This window comes from Poecilia reticulata, linkage group LG10 (genome assembly GCF_000633615.1).
Source record: "Poecilia reticulata strain Guanapo linkage group LG10, Guppy_female_1.0+MT, whole genome shotgun sequence".
NCBI lineage: Eukaryota > Metazoa > Chordata > Actinopteri > Cyprinodontiformes > Poeciliidae > Poecilia > Poecilia reticulata.
This window is the reverse complement of record NC_024340.1, coordinates 21,837,460-21,856,629: the sequence shown is the minus strand read 5'-3', so window position 1 is coordinate 21,856,629 and position 19,170 is coordinate 21,837,460. Positions and strand designations below refer to the sequence as shown.

Genomic DNA, 19,170 nt, shown 5'->3' with positions numbered 1-19,170 from the left:
ATATCTCCAGTTTTTCTCAAAAGCAAGATCAAAATTTTGCTATGTTGTTCCTCAAAGGTTTGTCTGACAAGATGCAGAGTTGGTCCATCTGCAGCCTTTTCAATCACTTCCCACAGAAGTTCACTGAGAAAGTTTCTCTTTTTGTAATCTGGGCTTCTTTGACCAGGATGAACTTTGTTGGACAACGTTTTTTTCACTTTTGTCCAAAAAGAGACCTTAGGCCTCACATCCATTTCTCTCTGTGGGCTTTCGTCGTTCATCTTTATTGTGCTGAGCTAAAACGTCCAAATGAATCTCGTGTTGACTGACTTGTTAACTGATTTGTGTTAACTGATCAGAGAATTAACTGATCAGTTGGTGATGTCATGGACTCTATGACATCATAACGTCATCCTCAGAAGGGCCTCATGACACAGACATCATTTGAAGTCATGCTGATGACATTATTGTCAGAAGCATGGCAACTGTTGCTAGGGCTAATAATAGCACGCAGTGAGCATGCGCTATGAAAAGAAATAGAATCTGTGGGCACTAAATGCATTATTCCCACAAGTCTGAACTGGCAGTGATCTGCGCAGCATAACAGGAGGGGCCAGGGAACCATTGGCCCCTTCACTTTACCGCCCTACCCATTTTTATTTGTTATTTGGGTTCCATCTCCTAACAGGCATAGGGCAAAGTATCAATGGAACCGCTACGTCGGTGGTCCCCAACCTTTTTATTATCGCTGACTGGTCAAGACTTGAAAATTTTGCTGTGGCCCGGAGAGGGGGCAGGAGGTTGGGGGGGGGGGGCATGTTGGTGATATGGAAACAAAGCAGAATAAAGAAGAGTTTGAATTAATACTGGTTACATTTATTTCAGCTTAGTATTTAATAATTAGGTGTTTTTATGGGAATGTGGATCTTTCAGATCAATTTGAGAAGCAATTTTGATAGGTAAACTTTACTTTATTGTGTCATGTAGCGCAGGGTGTTGGTCTTGGTCTTGGGCTCAGTGGTCTAGACCAGTGGTCCCCAACTTTTTTATTACCGCGGACCAGTCAAGACTTGGAAAATTTTGTTGCGGCCTGGGGGGTGTTCCCGCTAAATCCTGTATATACCCAATTTGGGTTGTCTTGGAGTTTTTATCGCAACCTGTGGGGTTTTTTCCTGACTGGGAACAAAAATACGACCAGTTGAATGTGACAGGTAGCCAATCAAAAAGCGCAGTGACGTAAGAACAGAGGGGAATCCCAAACAGCTGACATATCGCGCAACTGAGTCCGGTGGATATCGGATGTTATATGTGGAAATGTTTATTATTAAATCTAAAGGTCATTATTATGTTTATTCWGTTAAAAATGTTAACTGTGAAAAAACATATTCACCTCCAAATCATAGTGCAGCAAATAGAGCGGCTGCTCCCGTCGTCTTTCATCCACCGCCTTTTCTTTTTATTACGTCTTTTATCTCTTAAAATGACTCCACAAACTATAACTATTGCTTCTGCATAGTCATCCGTGTTTGGTTATTCTAAATTCCCGCTATGTTGGAGGTCTTACTGGATTATCCTCTGGAATCGGGATGTTCGTGACTGGAATCGGTTCGTGTTGCTCCTGCCTTGGACACACAAACCGATTGAACCTGTTGGACTTTTATCAGCTCTGTAGTGACAGAGGTTTGGAGAATCGGCCGACATTCTTAAATCTTTCCGTCTAAACCAGACTTAAGATTCACGACCGCAGCCCAAACGCTCTGACTCTGGTCGCTATGGTAACGTTTATATATCCCTTCAAAATATGATAGAGAAGCGCCACAAAAACGAACATTTTACTTTCCTGAAAATTTCAACTCACGATAATGACTAACGGGAGCCCTGAGCTTGTTTCTCTGCAACGAGACGGTCCCATCTGGGAGTGATGGGAGACAATAATACCCGAAGTGTTGCTTATATCCACAGCCTGCTTGGTCTCTACGTGGCGAAGCAGCTTGAAGCTTCATTGTCTCATTAGCAGCTGGTCGCAGCATGTTACGCAGAGCGGCTTGTAATGTGGGACTCACCTACCGGTCTGGGATAAATCCATTCTCCTGTCTCTTCTCTGGGCCTTTTCCCCTTCGCAAAGAAACTTTCCAAAGACATCTGATCTGTTTCTTACTCATTTTGCTGCTTGTGGCCTCAGTGTTGGCGCGCAAGTAACCGAGAGAATCCAGTTAAAGGATTTTCAAAATAAAAGATCCTCCAGACTCAAATAATACATAAGACGGAAATATTTCACTATTTCTTGCGCGGCCCGGTGCCAATTGGTCCACGGACCGGTACCGGTCCACGGACCGGGGGTTGGGGACCACTGGTCTAGACTACAACTCTGCTACGTGGCTCCTTAGTTCTTAGTTTCACGTCCTCCACTGTCAGTTGGATTTCTTTCAAAATAAATCCCACTAGTGGCATTTATTTTATTTAGATAATTTTTGACACTAGTGGCAAAAATAATTGAAGTTCATGCTATGTTAGGACAGGAGACAAGATGTTTCCCTCCCTGAAATTATGATGCATAGAATAAAATATCTAAGTCTAAACTATGTTACAGAAAAAACACAATAAAAACATGCTTTATCTGTGGCATTGTTCATTAAAATGGCACATTACTGATGTATTAAAATTAAAGACGATCGGTACACTTAATGATATTAGCAATTAGGTACTAATCAGCAAGTACTTTTACTTTTAATACTTACGTATTTTTAAAAGCCAGTACTTTTTTTACTTTTACTTAAGTAAAATGTTAATGTGGTACTTTTACTTTTACTTGAGTACATTTTTGTCTGTGTATTTGTACTTTTACTTTTTTGCGTACTTTCTCCACCATTGGTTAGAATCATGGCAGCAAACCAGCAAAACGCAAAGAACTTTTCAGTTTTTCACCCAAACTAACCGACTGTTGAGTAAAGCTGTTGGATGCAGGTAAAGTTAGCTAAAAGACGACTAGCTAGCTAATATCAATACAGCACCTTAAACTTGTTAACAAGTAGCTTGTAGGCTGCTGGTGTTGTTGTCTATATTCAGCTACAATTCATTTTGTCCCCAAAAATGTTGATTCCCCCCCTTGTTCGTCTGGATAACAGGGAGTCTCTAAGAATCCCCCCCTCACCCCCTTCGCTCACACACATCGTTCAACCAGACAGCTATTTGTAAGCCATAGGGGGGGCCCAGGAGAAAAAGTTTGGGAACCACTGCTTTAAACCCTTCATAGTCACAAGCAAGACGCTCTAAGAACGGTTCAGCAGTGGATAAAAACATATCGAGGCTGTCCAACTTTAAAATCTCACCCTGTTCATCATACTTTACACACTATTTCTAACCAAATTAAAATACAATTTATATACTGACAAAATGGCGACAGACGATAATGAGGTTTTAAAGGTATATTTTTATGATTAAATGTCACTTTTCTTTATTAGAGGTGATAGGAAAATGTGACTCAACTTTAATACATTTTACAAACAACACATAGCCAATTAAAATAATAAGGTATCTAATTATTAATTAATAATTAATTTATTAATTTCCAAATTTTTGTAGATTGTCTTTAATTCGTAGTCTCAACATTGTAAATGCAGGCTTAAGTAAATAAATACAGCAACATTAATCATTACATTTGTGTAGCCATCAACAAAGACATGTGACTTCTCTGTTCATCAGCAGTGGTAAAGTTAATTTAAATTGGTTGATTTGATGGCACAAAGGCAGTTTTTATGAATTCTTTGCTATTCCAGAAATGTAATATACACCTGCTTCATTCAGTCCAGAAACAGCTTGACTGTGTTTGGGGTCAGTGTCATGTTGTCGTAATTTGAGGAGTATAGAAAGAATTTGGAGGTCATCTTTTTGAGCAACAAAACAGTCCCACAGGTTGATACTACCACCACCATGCTTGACAGTTAGTAAGGTCTTGAGTTTTAAAGCGACTCTTCCAAACACACGGCAAGTCATTTTGGCCAAATAACTCAGTTTGTCTCCTCTGACCAAAAGGTTTCTCCATGACTTTTGACTCGTTCACGTGGGCAGTCTCGAATTTCACACGTGGTTTATTTTAGTGCAGGCATTTTTTTTCTTGTTCAGCACCCTCTAAATCAGAGTTCACGTTAAAGCCTTTTCACTGTAGACAGTGACACTGGAAACAGTTCCTGGGCTATTCTAGGGACATCTAGGCCAATTTCTGCCACCTGAGAATGACAGAAGGTTGTAACTACTGTACACTCACAAGAAACTGCCGCAAAACATATAATAAACTTGTTTTTTGTGTAACGGAAAACATAAAAAGTACATGAATTCCAGTTACAGGCCAGGTCTCCTCAGAAGAGAATCAAATATGAGATGCTTTTTGTGTTTTATTTGCAGTCAAATATTTACAGACAGCAGAGAATTCACTTGGAATAAATATTTCTCAGCCTAGTTCTTCTTGTATATGTAAATATTATGAAATGACGCCTGCAAATCATGCTGTCAGATTGAGCCAGTCCATAAACTTTGTGCTCCTGTGTGTACGCCAGGGAGAAATAAACCCTTCTTGCTTCCGCCTGTTGTGCTTTACCCCCTCCTGTTTTCTCAGAAGTGAACAATCAGTGCCAATAAGCAGCTACGTAATTCTCTGGCAGCAGTAAAGCTGCTTCTCCTCTTAGTAGATAAAGCATTTTGTAAAATGAATGTTTGAACCATAAATTATAAATAAATTATCCTTATAATTAAAGACTGAATTTCCACACTAGTAGGAGATGATAACGTTACGCAGCAAAAAAAATATATATATATTTTGAATAAGATTTGAAAAAAAATCATCTTTGGAGTGCTTACCAAAACCATTGATACAATTTGAACTTTTTCACCTTTTGATCATGAGTGGAAGAAAAATGATGCATGGTTTTCAATTAAAATGTAAAAATAAAGGCATTTATATTTAGTGCAAGGGAACACAGCAGACAGGTTGGGGACAAAATGGTGGCGAGGTTTAAAGCAGGGTGAGGTTTCTTTTCCAGGTTTGACAATTTGATCAAGCTTTGTTCAATTCGTCAACTGAAAATGGAAAGAGTAAAGCAAACTACCAAGACATGCAACCACCTAAACTGACAAGGAGAGCATTGATTAGACTTCAGAGGTGCTCCAGAACTCTAAACCTCAGGTGTCGACACAAAAGTTTAAAGTTAGGTTTACAGCCGATGCATGAAGTGGGGTGCAGCCTGTTATAATGACGTAAACTGTGGGAAAGCTCAATTAAATTAATATTTTTGCAATCCAGATAATGTTACAGCATTCATAGAAACACAAAGGACTAACATCATCCCACATATTCCACAACTTCCTCACCTGCATGTAGATCTTCCGTAGACCAGGAATGAGGTCTCCGATCTTTCCAAAGGCAAGTCGTCCCACCCCCGACGACGCTCCAATGCAAACCAGCAGCACCCATTCCTGTTCATTCTCTTTGAACTTTTCCTTCACAAAGTTGATCTGAAATTAAACATAGAAGTTAATATGCTTTTATGCACAATATGCACAAGCTCAACTTTTCACCTAAAACAAAAGAAAAAACCTAGAACTATTCTGTGGGAAGAAGGAATTGTTCATCCACAGCCCAAAATCAAGGCTTTACAATAACAAAATGTTCTCATCAACAGACCTTTAGAACAGCTGAACAGGAAGACCCGGTGCATATACATCACATTCCCTCACTCCCCTTTAGCCATGACCCCCCAAACCAGGCCCAAAACATGAAACCGCCCTCTGAAGTCTTTCCTGAGACTCCTGGTTCTCGTGAAATATTTGCTCTGCTTTGAAGAGCTCTGCATCCCTCAGTGGCCATAGGATAAGCATGTTTAGGGACACAGAGAGGCCATACAGGAGAGGTTTCCTGAGGTGGTCGAGCCAATACAAAGGCCGGGGCTGTGTTTACATCTGGGCCCGGGCCTGAAACAACAGGCCGGTCAGAGGGAGGCCGGAGCTGGAACATCCGACATCTGGATAGAGGGAGATCGACTTCGAACCTCTGTGTTGAAATTTTACAGTTCATTCCCATCCCTCACTATCTCATATTAAATTAGCTATAGTTCAAGGTCACATTTTGCAATCATGAAATCCAAACCACTATCACCGTAAACAGCTGAACAGCGCATTTTGATTTGGCAGTGATTCGACATTTTTACTATCGCTATAATAACACAGTCAGTTGGACTAAATATTTATGTATTCGCAATAATACTGAAAAACATAAAACCTCCTTCCTCACTCTGTAAAACAAGCTGAAAGTGAACAAAGCCTGTGAAGGAGGTGAATAATTTAGTGATTTCGATGTGAAATAAGATAAATGAAACCAGAGTCCAGTAAAAGTCACCATTCAGCACCACAAAGATGGAGTCTGTATTTATCTTCCAAATTTAACTTAATAAAATCATTTTCTTATCAAACAACACACAGATCTTTAAAAAAATAATAATAATAACATCCATAGAGGTATTTTTTCTCATTACAAGCACAAATGTATGTCTTACTTATTGGGATGTTAGTGGAAGGAAAAAATCTAGATGTTTTTTTAAAAAATATTAATAAAATTGGATACCACTAATTAAAATCTGGTGGAACTAATGGGTTTTACCTGTTCCTTCATTTATAGTGAAATAAAGTTACATAAATCAAGTTTTCTGTGAAGGGCTCAGAGATTTGTTAATGCATTGAGTTTCTCATGTAGCAGCTCTTGATCTGTCATCTGAACATGGAAGCTGTATGGTGAAAAACAAACTATCAAGAAATGACAATCAACCTAAACTGACAGGCTTAGCTAGGAGAGCAAGGCATCGTTAGACAGAGAAGCAGCCATGTTGACTCTGACGGAGCTGCAAGCTCCACAGGTCAGGTGAGAGAATCCGTTAGTGATGCACTCCACAATCTGGCCTGGATGACAGGGTGAAAGCTGTTGCTCAAATAAATCGATAATAAGTATACCTAGACTGGGCATGAGTTCGGGCCAGATTTTATTTTTTAAAAGTACCAATTTTAACCACAGTGAACTAACCATACCTATGGTAAAACAGTGGTGGAAGCAAAATGCTGATCAGAGCATGACTAGTTAATATCAGAAACTTTTAAAGTGAAAAGATGATCTCAGGCAGCACTAGAAAAATGACGGTTTCAGATGTTTTCCATCCATCCTAACTGAGTTCTGGGTGTTTTGTAAGGATGAATGAGCACAATGTTTAGTCTCTAGATGTGCTAAGCAGGCAGAAACACATACAAAAAGACTTGCAGCTGTAAAAGCAGCAAAAAGGTGCCTCTTCAAAATACTGACTCAGGGGGCTGAATACACATGAACACCACGTCATAAAAATCATGTATCCCTTCTCTTTTTTCCAGTTGGCAAATTTTTTATATTTTGTGTCAGTCTATCACATAAAATCCACATAAAATATATTTAAGTTAACCTGAAGAAAGCAAGACACAGTAGTTTACTAAACCATGTTTACGACATTAAAACAGACAACGCTTATATTTTACTGTTCAGACTTGAAGGTACCAGAACACAAAACTGAGGAGACATTTTCTTACCAGATGGATATATGGCACAAAGTATCCCAGCACAGCTGTTGCTACTCCGAACGCCCACACCCGGTATGTCACAATGTGAAACACACGCAGGTTGAAGTACTTCCTAACCCCAGCAATGACCTTGCTCCACTTGCTCATCCCCTGAGCCGAGGCCTGGGTCTGGGTCTGAGCTTCAGCAGGGCCGGGGCCCATCCCCGGTGGGCCCATGCCTCCCCCGGTGGGAAGTAAAGGTTTGAATGTTAATGCCAGCAGGGCCTGCACCAGCATGAAGAGGCTGAGAATCTGGAAGGTTCTGCTAAGACCCAGAGGTTCAATCAATTTGTCCAGAAGAACTGGCAGTCCCATGGAGAAGAGGCTGGCTCCGGCAGTCACCACACCGTTGGCCAGGCCCAGTCGCTGCCGGAAGTAGTGACCGAGGATCACTAACGACGGCTGGAAGGCAAAGGAAGAGCCACAACCGAACAATATCCCATATGTGAAGTAGCGAAGGATTAGGGAGCTGCAAATGCAAAGAAGAAAAGCTTAATTGCAAGAAAAACTGCTAAAAATGTTATCTACTGCTAACAAAATTGTGTTTTTCAGTGGGAAGTATCCATAAACATTGCAACATAAACAAGTTTATGGGCAAAGGTCAATAAGACTGAGAAAAGGTCTGTCGGGTTGCACCAAATTAGTGTTTTCATTGACTTATAAAGAGCAAAGTTTGTTCCTCTGGCTGGCTGGCTAAGGAGACTTTGACCACTGGACATTTTCTGTAACTTACCAAGAACTAAAGCTCAGCACATATCTTTTTATGTTCTTCTCTCAAAAATGTATTTATCTTAAAAAGTCTTCATTGGTTGCAATGTATAAATACAGGGTGAAATAAAGAAGCATTATTAATGTTAACATGTTTTAGCATTTTATTGATTTTTTACTAAATTAAAGTGCAATCAGTCTTGGTACAGTATGTCTAAGTGCAGAAAAGTGTAAAAACGCATTCACTATGCAACTGTAACTATAGGCATCTTACTTTGCAAATGATGTTGTGAGGAGGCCTATAAAAGCCACTGCCGCCCCACAGACAGCGGTCTTCCTGCAGCCAAAGTGGTCCGTGAACATGCTGACCACAGGAGAGCAGAAAAAGATCATGCCCATGGCCAGGGCCCCGACCCAGGCTGCAGGACGAAAGCAGAGAGGAGACAGAACCATCATTAGGAACATGTGGAAACCGCATGTGTTGTGGCAATCACTGAAAGTAAATATGACCCTGTGTGACCACAGAACAAACACCAGAGTCCTTGCACCATGAAATTTTTGTTTTTATTTCATAATTAAAACCCTGCGGGCTACTGTTATGTATAACTATGGATCAAAGGGCACAGTTTGCTTTCAATCCATCACACACTGCTTGGACTTGGAAGAAATTCATACAAAATGGCTTTCTGAACAGCTAAACAGCTTTAGTGTGTGCAACATCTGTCAGAGACTGGTGGAAAAAAGGAACCTGAAAATCCTGCTTTATAATAATAATCCTTCCTGAATGTGGCAGTTATCTGATTACCACATGAGACACATTGGTGAAAAAAACGCTCTTGCATCAATTTCTTCGCATGTTTTCAGAACATTCATGTTTGCCCTACTTTTTTGTTCTTCTATAAGCTTTTTGAACAAGTAAAACCTGTGATCTCAGTGGAAGCTGTAGTGAAAGGAAGACATATGCCTCATTATGTACTTTAGCTTCCTCAGAGGAAGTTCAAACAACATGAATGTGACACCAATCTGAGATTTCTAGAAAGTTAAAAGTTTGTTTTTCAGCAATTGAAGTGATTTTCTAATAGTTTAACAGTCTAATAATACCTTTCTAAAAGTTTTTTTATACTTGTTTTCATTTTACTCTGCTTAAAAACCCTGCACAGTGATTGTTTAAGACCTAAAATGTCATGTCAGCCAACATTACAACACAGAAGTGGATACATAACCAGTAAAGTATTGAAAAATATCAATATGCTTCAGTTACGGTAAATGAAGTTTAAAAATGTAATTTAAAATGATAAAAAATATATATTTTTAATATTTTTTAGAGTTTTACATAAATGTGTTTTTTTTTAGTGTCTCGACAGATCAAAACGTGGCTCAAAGTGTTTTTGTTAAGTATTAAGAGAGTGTCCAAGCTTAACAAGCCAAATGGCTCTGACAGAGGCACAGCGTGACCTGTAGAGCAAACAAAAACACATGCCTGATTCAAGTCTCCAAGGGAGCAAAGGTAGCTTGAATGTCTACCACGCTGTCCTGGTTGTGGTCTAACTGATGCAACAGTTCACTGGAAAAAGGTGATGACCTCGTCTGACTTCTTAGACAGTGAAGTGAAACGTGAGCTTGGGATGGTCATCGCTGTGAAGCTTGACGCAAACATCCTGCATGTTTCTGCTAGACTTTTGAACCACTTCTGAAATGATCTTCCAAGTTTTAAAGGAGGAAAATTTTCGTCCCACCATGCAGCTTCACTAATTCGACGTCAGATATGAGTTTACCTTCTTCTACCCTTCTCTGTCAACTATTTTTTGTCACTTTTAGCTTAATACTTTCTTCATAATTTCCTTGATGACAAACAGGGTCAAATACTCTGCGAGCTCAATCAGAGCTCTCTTGGATCACAGCTATGAATGCCAACAGTGTTGAAAGTTTCTGCTACAGACATTATTTTGACAGTGTTTCTCAAATTTTCTCAAGCAGCTACTCAGTTTACAAGCATCAACGCTTTCTGGCAGGAAAGACCACAGGCATCTCTCCTCCTCAAACACTCAACGTGTTTACTTCAATGTGGGCAAACACTGTTCATTTTCAGAAACCCCCATCTCTGGGACAAATCTTTAACATGTTTTACATCCATTGTTTTATTTTGCTACCAAAGACTGCCATGCACTTAGAGTTTAGGTCAGAAGTTTAAATTGTATTAAAAATGTGGATTAAACCATTGATTTTGAGCTTTAGATATTTAGTTTGAACGGTTCCTTTTCCATAGTGAAATTATTGCCACACAACTGTAATAAGTTTTAAAAAGACTCCATACAGAAATTTGAATACAGTACTGTGAATCTTCTCTAGTCCACACAGTCACATTTAAACATTAAGAATTAAATTAATTAAATTAAAGTAATATTTTGTTGTATTAATAGTAATAAAAAAAGGAGATAAAAATATATTCACAACTTTTTTAAAATCTTTTTGGAGCAGCCATAAACCTACAAACACAAATACTGCTTTTAAAAAAACATCAATTTTTAAAGCAAGGTTATTCAGGAGACAAGTTACATAAAGAAATGTGTTTTTCATTAATAAACTGCACACACAATCTGAATTTAATTATATTTTTGAATTCACTGACACGTACTAATGATCTCAGGGAACTCAGAGGGGAAAGTATTGAAAGTAACAATGACGACAACACAGTAGACCCCCTTGTATTCACAGGGATTAGAGACCACAGCAGCCTGAAAATAGCTAAAATCTTCCAATACTTGAGACCACCGCTAAAAATGTTTATAGATGCCTATATAGATCAGACACCAAATATACTTTAATGTGCATTATTAATATGCAGAGTGAAAACTGTCTTAGTTTTATCACAGAAGGTAACATCTTCTGTACCCGGTACTCGCTGTGACTCTTAGGGTCACAGCGAATCAGTGCTAATGAAAATAAATATTGGTTGCTTTGCAAACACCAACCAATAGCATGTCAAGTAGCTTTGAATCTAGGTGTTTGAACTTCCCAAGCTGCATTTTGAAATATCAGTGAAATCAGCGAGAAGGGAAATACTCCACAAAGAATCTGGAGTTTTGGTCAACAGAAAAATCTGGTGAATACTGAACCACGAACAGGCAGGAGTGCACTCTACTATCACTGTTGGAGGGTTTCACACAACATTACTCAAATGTTTTATCATATTAAGAAATCTTTCATGATGAACAATGTGTAACATGTAAATTTATTGTATGTTTGTCTCAACTATAGATAAACACCATAGTCATATTTGGGTAAATGTCCCTACATAGAAACCTTATGCTTTTTGCAACAGTTAATAAATTTGTCAGTGGTTGCTCTAACAGTTGTGGACGGATATTTGACTTCATATTAGCAGATTAGATGGGTTCTTCAAAACTGGTTGATTTGGTGGAACTGACCATCTTTTAAACAAAATCCACCCAGTGTTAGTAGAGATAACTTTGGGCTTCAGGAAATCCATTCATCACATTTAATGTAACCCTTCTAAAACTGGCATATGTTTGGAATCATCTTTCTGTTGGAACAACAAAATGCGTCCAAGTTTCAAAGATCTTGACCTAAATGAAAGGAAACTTGGTTCAAATGTTCAGGAGCCAGCCAAGAACCACAAACGCTCAAGTCTGGTAAGAACTGCGGGTTAGCCAATGTTGCGTTCAACAATAAAGCAAATTTTAAATCAGCATGGACTGACAAGGTGGTAATCAAGAAGTCCCGTCTCCAAAATCAGCACCTTCAATTACAATGTAACTTTGTATGTCCTCACATGGACGAGTCAAATACCTTATGGAGAAATTGCTTAGATCAGGAGAGAAAACGATGTAGTTTTTTGGCCACAATTACAAGAATAATCTTCGTATTGGAAAAATAAGACCCTGTACCAGGTTCTAAGTATCATTATGATGTTAAGGACCTGTTTCACTGCCAGTGGCACAAGTAGATTAAGTGGCGGTTCTCGAACCACCACTTAGGTGAGCTTGTTATAAGATTCTGGGGTGAGATAATTGCAGTCCTGCAAAAAGCATGTAAACTAGTCTTTCTACTGTCAGCCGCAAGGAGGGGACACCTCCTAAACATTGGGAGGCGTCAACTTCCCATCAACTGCATATGCTTGCACAAAGTGGGAAAAACGTGACAAAACCTTCAAATCCATCAACTTTTTTATCAACATAATAACAGGATTGTCGAAATGTGATCAGAACTGGATGTTCTAGAAGGAAAACAATCCAAAAAACACAGCAATACTGGCAGTGGATGAAGAAGGCTAGCATTAACCTTTTTGCAGGGCCCCGACCTGAACTCTTAAAGAACAGAACAAACTGTACCCAGTAGAGTCCATTTTCAGAATAGAGTATGTTATGTGCTTCACTGGCTGAAGACAGAGATCATAAAAAAAATATGGACTGAAGACGCTAAAGAAGAAAAGACCAAACTCAGATTTTTCTTCCCCAAAATACTAAGACCATAGTGGGTTTGTTTTTCTTCTAGGTTTTATTGGATCTAGTGGTCTTCATTTGATAGTGAATTGACAGTAAGGTGGATGATGACAGAAGGGGGAAGACATGCAGCAAAGGTTACCAGGCTGGGAATCGAGCCTGCGACGGCCGTGTCGAGAACTAAGGCCTTCTTATGTAGGTTGTGCTTAACCCGTGCGTCACCACAGCAGCCCCTGTAGGGGCTTTGTTACGAAAGCAGCATTCACTTGAAAGTTTAAAACCACAAACCCATGTTTCAGTGCTATGTGCTGGTGAAGCACAAAACGAAACTCACCCGTCACCCCACAACACCCCACAACACGCCCCCCCACCCCCCCAAAGAACAGGAAACCCTTTCTGACTAAAGTAAAAGTCTGGGAATAAATGTAGTGCAGCGTTCTAATTAGAGAGGATTAGGTCAACACACTCCGAGACAAAAGGAAAAAGAACACTGTGAACTGGACTTGCAATAAAATAGAGAGGTGTGCATTTCTGTGTGGGCCCACAAGCTTTTCGTTCTGCTTAGGCACATTTTGACAGCAACTCTTTGCAGACTTCCTCTGCACAAGCATTTTCTAGCACAGGAAGCCTAAAATAGTTAAAGAGGCTTCCTGGTGAGTACTCAAAAAATGTAAAAGCTTGTGCACATTTAAACAACACTGTGAATGTTTTCGAGTTCTGTTTTCAGGCAGAGCAGAACAGTCTCGACGTTATTTATGTGTGTATGAGAGTTCTTTGATCTACGCAATGCAAGCAGCTACACAGCTGTGCCTTCATAAACATTGTGCATGCCAAGTCAATCAACGCTTTTTTTTCAAGCTGTAAGTGTAAGCAATGTACAGTCTGTAAGAGCATGCACCCTGAGTCACTAATGCCAAGGACCCCTTTTTAAAACCGCCTGGTGATGAAACTTGCATTTACATAACCACAGCTTTCACAAATGAATCAACATCACAAAGACAAATGCACTTGTTGACATGCAACTTCAGTTCAAGTCAAGCAAATGGAAAGGATAAATGAGCTTAAACTACATGTTTTTAGTATTAATGTTAGATGCATTACCTCTGAAGGGTAATGCGAATAAATGAAAACTGTAGAGCGTGAAAAAATAATATCCACTCCGCACATACCAATTAAAATTTGATTTCATGCACAAGGTGTTGCCAAACAATCGGAAACAGCTCATTGTACAAATGCTCTCTGACGACATTGTTTGTAGCTCGCACAGACATAAGAGGAAATATTCAGTCAATGAAACAATGCAGCAGACTGCGGCTGGCATTGTGTGGACTTCTCACTGTAAGAGGGAAACAATAGCCATACATATTTTCGCACTATTAATGGAAACGTGGATTTACACGAATATAGTGTTGATATGGAAAACATTTTCCTCAAGGCCAAATAAAACGTCCTTAGCAGGTGCTGGAGATGGAACATGTAGCAGTATGTGACGTTCAAGTTATTTTGGTCTGAAACAGCAGATACAAAACAGTTACCGGGTGGAAATCTAATAAAATGCTGTTTTATTTAACCGTTTGCTGATGTTAAAGTGGAAGATTTAGGGATTTATGTGGTACACTGTTAATTACCATGGTATATCTAAACCTTTAACGATGGAAAATTAAGGTTAGGTAAAGATTTCCAGCTTTAATTGGAGTCCTACCAATTGAATTTATGTTATGAGATATAAATGAAAAAACAAGCTGTGGGTTCTTTGATAGAGAAAATTAAGAAATTACCAGATAATGCATCAAATGTACAGTACGCCTGAGTGAGCCACTGAGGCGTACAGTGGCTCACAGATCTGTACACATACCAGTTAATATGCTTAGGTTCAGATGAAAAAAAATGAAAGAGTAATAAATCGTTTCCAGATTTAATGAGACATTTACTCAGCCTTATTTCAATTAAAAAAAACGAAATCTGTTTGAAGGTAAAACCACTAAAAATGGGAAGGTGCAATAACCCAGTAGCCAGCTACTGGGTTTAATGGATTTATGTATGAGGTGCAGAAAAATCCATCTTCTCCTGGATTCCAGATTTGGGATCAAAATAACTACTTAAATTTGTTTTCAATTTCATCTAGAAAAGTAACCACACATCATGATGCTGCTGCTACCAAGTTTTACAATAGTCACAATATCCTTTTGATGTTTTAATTTAGGTTAGTTTCATCAGAAACTCATTAATCAACAAGGTTTGGGGAGATTTTACCCCTGTTTGGATGTTTTCTTTAATAACAAAAGGCTTCTGTCTCATTATTCTACAGCAGATTGCTGACAAACCCTAGTTTTAGTGCCAGTGTCTTGTTAGCCTCATTGATCAGTGTTCAGCTTGCCTTTTCGATAAATTTGGAGATAGTGACTGTCCTCACAGTATTATAAAACTTTGAGTATCCTTCTCCTGAAGGACAAATTTGTTCAGGTTTAAAAACTTCTTGCAGAGAAGCAGCAAACTCTGAAAGGCTAAGAGTCCAAGGTTCTTTAATAAATTACAGGAAATCCCAACATCAGATCTCTTTTCGCACGCTACCTGGATGTGAGGACTTCTTTGGAGCAAACTTTATGTGTGTAAGAAATTAAAAGTGCTGGACAAGCATTTCCAAAATCATCTGCAACAGATAAGAGGGGAGTATCCTCAAAGAGCCTCAGTTCAAAAATTAGTTTTGACAGCAGAAATCACTGGATACTTCAGGGTTTTCCCCAGTGTATTATAAGCCTGGTGGATCGCCAGGCTTTCCTTGTGTCCAAACTAGGCTAAGCAATACTTATTTTTGCATTTTTTAAGTCTTTATAGTTGGTGTTCAGGTATTAGTCTTCCAATCTTTCAATAACACATAATTATCAAGTGATATTTTCAAATTTCGTGTCAACTTTAAACAAACTCAAAAACCCAACAAGCTGATGGATGAATGACTGTCCTAGCACCCAATCACCAAGCTTAGCAAGTTTTCTAGGGGAAACCTTGTGCTTCGTGACTTGTTTATTTGTTGACGCTTTCTGAATGTTCCTAAAATCCTCCTGATGATTAAAGATTTTTAGTTACCGTATTTTCCGCACTATAAGGTGCACCTAAAAACCTTCAATTTCCTCAAAAGCCGACAGTGCGCCTTATAATCCGTTGCACCTTATGTATGGACCAATACTGAGCCACAACAGGTCTAGCAACTACGGTAAACAGCTGCCAACTTCATTTTCCCCCGTAGAAGAAGAAGTGCGCGGTGCATGCTGGGATAGTTGTCAGAACGTTGGTTTGTTAATAAAGTTTGATAATACATTTAAAGCCAGGGGAGCGGAGGGGCGTGGGAAGAGAGACAGAGACTGCGGTGGTAGCGTGTCGGTTGGTCTGTGTTACCCAGAAAGCAGTTGGGCACAATATCGCAACACCAACACCGTGAGTGAAACAACGACTGGGGCAGCCTACTATATACTCTTTACAAATGTGGATGTGTAATAATAGAGTATGTAACAAATTGCGCAAACTGAAGCGTCTATTCTATGCACCTTATAATGCGGTGCGCCTTATATATGAAAAAAGTTTTAAAATAGGCCATTCATTGAAGGTGCGCCTTATAATCCGGTGCGCCTTATAGTGCGGAAAATACGGTACTCCAAACTGCGAGTCGATGAAAACTACCTGTTTGGATATCAATATCAATGCAAAAGAATATGAGATATTGTTTACAAGTTGCAAAATATGCTTCAGGTTCTTTCTCTAAATAGATAAATGACTATGTTTAGTGGTGTTTTTGATACACAGAAAATTATGGTCAAGAGGACATCTGCTGGATGCATTTCCTTCTTCCCTCTTTCTCCAACCTTACTAAACAAGGTTCCATATAAAAGACAAATCAAACACCCGCTCATAAAAACAGCAAATCTCTACCATCTGTATCTATGTGCTCATATAACAGTGTGAAAGCTCATGAGACCATGATCCAACCTGAACCCATTCCCCTGCCCTCTGGAATGCCAGAGAGCCAGCCGTGCCTTCGATTCTGCCAACTTGGGATTTCAAGCTGCCAGCAGAGATCCTGGAGAAATCTCAGACTGCAGAGAGACAATTCAGCACCAAGGTGGACAATACACTAGAGGCTTTTCGGGTCATAATGAACTTGTTTGGACCCTGGAGAGTGCTCTCATTGTGCCTGAGACGTGCTCTCGTTCAGCTTTTTTTTGAGTACCCTCAAGAAAAGCTCACTGATCACAAAATGTAATGCTTGAGAATTTCCTCTAATGTTTCTGGTGAATGTAAAACCATCAAAAATGGCCCCTCTCTTCCTCAGTGCAAGAAAATCCAACAATTTTCTAATTGTCCCTTAAAATTATGAGGACAGAAAAGGTTATTAGTACAGTTTGTTGATGCAAAATTTATTTGAGCTTCCGCTTATTTATTCCAGGTGGCATTAAGTTATAAATTGGCAAAAAGCCGAGCTTTGATAAATGTTTTTACTGAATCATAATATTTACACAAAAACATGACACTAAATAACTGATTATCAGATTACAAACACTAATCATTTTAAAAAATGCCTTAAAAACCAAAAAGAGACTTATGTGTCAGAGGCAACTGTTCAACCAAAACTTTCATGAAAATTAAAAAAAAAAAAAAAAAGATTTTTTTATGTTAAATTCATGTCAACTATATAGTTGAAATCAAAAACATGATTTAAAATAAATTAGTCACTCTGTTCCTATAAGTATTAACTCTTCGGGTTAAGATGATAGATATTCTCCTTATTTGCAGGTCTTTCTGAAGGGATCCTGTCATGGATTATGAACCTTGCTCTTGAATCTTGAGTATGCTTTAGTACTTCTTGGTTTAATAATATGTTGACTTCATTTATTTTGCTTATGTTCTATATTCAGCTTCCAACTAGTTAACTTAACCATAAATACTGAATAAACCAAATGTATGCATCTTTTAAACAGAGTAAACCACAAACTTGCTTTCTATCCGCCTGCTGCCTGTAAGTGTGAAGCAACAGGTAGGGGAGGGGCAGAGTGGCTTTACTCTATTCTCCATACAGCTGAGACAAAAGAAACGCCACAGCAGCACTTTTTCTACCGCATAATTAAAACACCTTTAAACCCCAAGAATAGAATAACAGATAAATAACCGTAACCTTTAAAACACCAAAATAAACCCGCCATCATCCTCTCTAATTTTGCATGGACTTCAGAAGTTTCATCCTGCCCCTCTGTTAGCCAGGGCCAAGTCAAATAACACAGAGCAAGGCCGCGCAATGACAACAATGGTGTAATTATACAGAACTATTTGGAAGACATACTTGGGCAATGCTACAACAGTTTTAGGAGCACATCTCAAGCTAGTCTGACTAGTTTCTACTTGCTTGTTATCAACTCTGCCTGGAGTCATTGAGGGGCATTTTAAACAGGTAAACAGGCTGTTAGTCTCAACTTCACCAACAAAAACGTATAATGCAGTTTTTCAAAAACTTCCCAGCCTCCTTGCTTTCAAATGAAGTAACAGATTCGTATGAAAAGTGTGAGGAATATGCTTCCTGTTCAATGCAGCGATCCTTCTGCTCTGTTTCAGATCAGTAGCACAAAGATCAAAATTACTTTAGGCGTTGATAAAAAATTAATCCGCCGCTCCTGTCGAGCCTTTCTTCTGCCCCCGTCTCACACATTCCCCTGATTCGCAAACTGTGCAGCCGGTGCAGCTAGTTGTTTTGAACTTCTTTCCCTCGTTGGGCACACCCGTGTTCATCAGGGGCTCGCTCCCCCACGATCATTAAAGCAGCACAATTTTTTTAAATGTCTTTTTTTAAAAACACTAGCCTTTCATGGGGCATGTGAAAAGATTGGGAATTAAACTGTGACTTGCTGCAGTAACAACGCCATCTGTGTTTCGCAACCCACGTACCTCACCACCATTTTGCTGTTAAAAGTAGAATGTATTTATGCACACCCCGTTGTGGTATTTCAAGATTTCCTTTTGTATCCCTGAAGGCCTGGTAAAATAAATATTTGAGGTGAAGCATTAAAGTGAAACAGATCTTTAACAACCTGTAAAGAAAGATTTATTATTTTGGCTACACAGGCTTTTTTAAAGTGATTCTCAATAGTCTCTCCACTTGAAGGCCAGCCAAGAGAATGACTCAATTTCTGCAATACAGACACTGGATCTAAAGCAGTCACTCCAGTCTAAACAATTTCCTCAATGTAGAGTAGAAAAACACAGCATCCAACCAATTCACATTTACCTTTAGAAAAATAATAACACAAGATAAGGTCTTCATTAATATTTTTAAACACTTTGCCATTTGTAATAATTAATTACAGGCAGCCGTTCAATCTCCTCCCACACATTGTCTTTTACCGTAGCTGGT

The 19,170-nt window shown here is 39.0% G+C and overlaps 1 protein-coding gene across 1 annotated transcript in view; it reads right to left on the bottom strand.

Annotated features, from left to right (window-relative positions):
• slc16a2 (solute carrier family 16 member 2) overlaps positions 1-19,170 on the bottom strand; it is a 35,918-nt gene that overhangs the window by 14,141 nt on the left and 2,607 nt on the right. Inside the window, exons 2-4 of the mRNA XM_008420387.2 lie at positions 8,588-8,732; positions 7,576-8,074; positions 5,344-5,487 (exon numbers count right to left, since the gene is read on the bottom strand). Coding sequence (XP_008418609.1) covers positions 5,344-5,487; positions 7,576-8,074; positions 8,588-8,732 — 788 coding nt within the window. The remainder of the gene's footprint in view (positions 1-5,343; positions 5,488-7,575; positions 8,075-8,587; positions 8,733-19,170) is intronic.